Genomic DNA, 505 nt, shown 5'->3' with positions numbered 1-505 from the left:
TAGGTAGAGACGTCGTACTCCGGTCCTAGCCTGTCTGCTCGGATCGGTCCTGTCGTGCCCAGGTCTACTCGTCGTCCCGATCCCGCTATTTCTTCCATCCTGTCAGCCCCACCCGAAATTCCTTCAAACATTCGGTCTCTGTCCTTGGGGTCTTCCAATAAGTCTTGTTTGACTTCTCCTCCTAGCTCTGTAGGTTCCATCGTCCTCCGCTTTTATTTTCATACCAACTACTCCTTCAGGCTCTCGCCAGCTGCCTGTGGCGCACCCCCGTACTTCTGGTGGCTCGCCCACGTTCCTTCGGTCCTCGAAGCCTCTGGTCCAGCGCGGCCGCCTACATCTCTGTTTTCTTCGACGGTCTCCTTTGCCCGACGGCACAATTCCCTTTCTTTGTTCAGTTTCCTTGCACTACTACCTAGCTCCCACGCCGAGCAGATAACCATGCGGTGCTACCAATTATATGTCTGTATAGTATGTATAATATCTGTCACAGTTCCCCTATTGGAAT

General features: G+C 52.9%; 1 protein-coding gene across 1 annotated transcript; it reads left to right on the top strand.

Annotated features, from left to right (window-relative positions):
* Window positions 1–83: 83 nt before the first annotated feature.
* CSUI_009017 (uncharacterized protein) lies at window positions 84–327 on the top strand (the record flags this gene model as incomplete). The annotated part of the gene is made up of 1 exon (XM_068069136.1): window positions 84–327. A coding segment is annotated over one exon (243 nt), but the record flags the coding sequence as incomplete, so codon positions are not given.
* Between the last annotated feature and the right edge of the window lie 178 nt (window positions 328–505).

Source organism: Cystoisospora suis, assembly GCF_002600585.1.
Source record: "Cystoisospora suis strain Wien I chromosome Unknown contig_5237, whole genome shotgun sequence".
In the NCBI taxonomy this organism is placed as follows: Eukaryota; Apicomplexa; class Conoidasida; order Eucoccidiorida; family Sarcocystidae; genus Cystoisospora; species Cystoisospora suis.
This window is presented reverse-complemented; position numbering and strand designations above follow the sequence as displayed.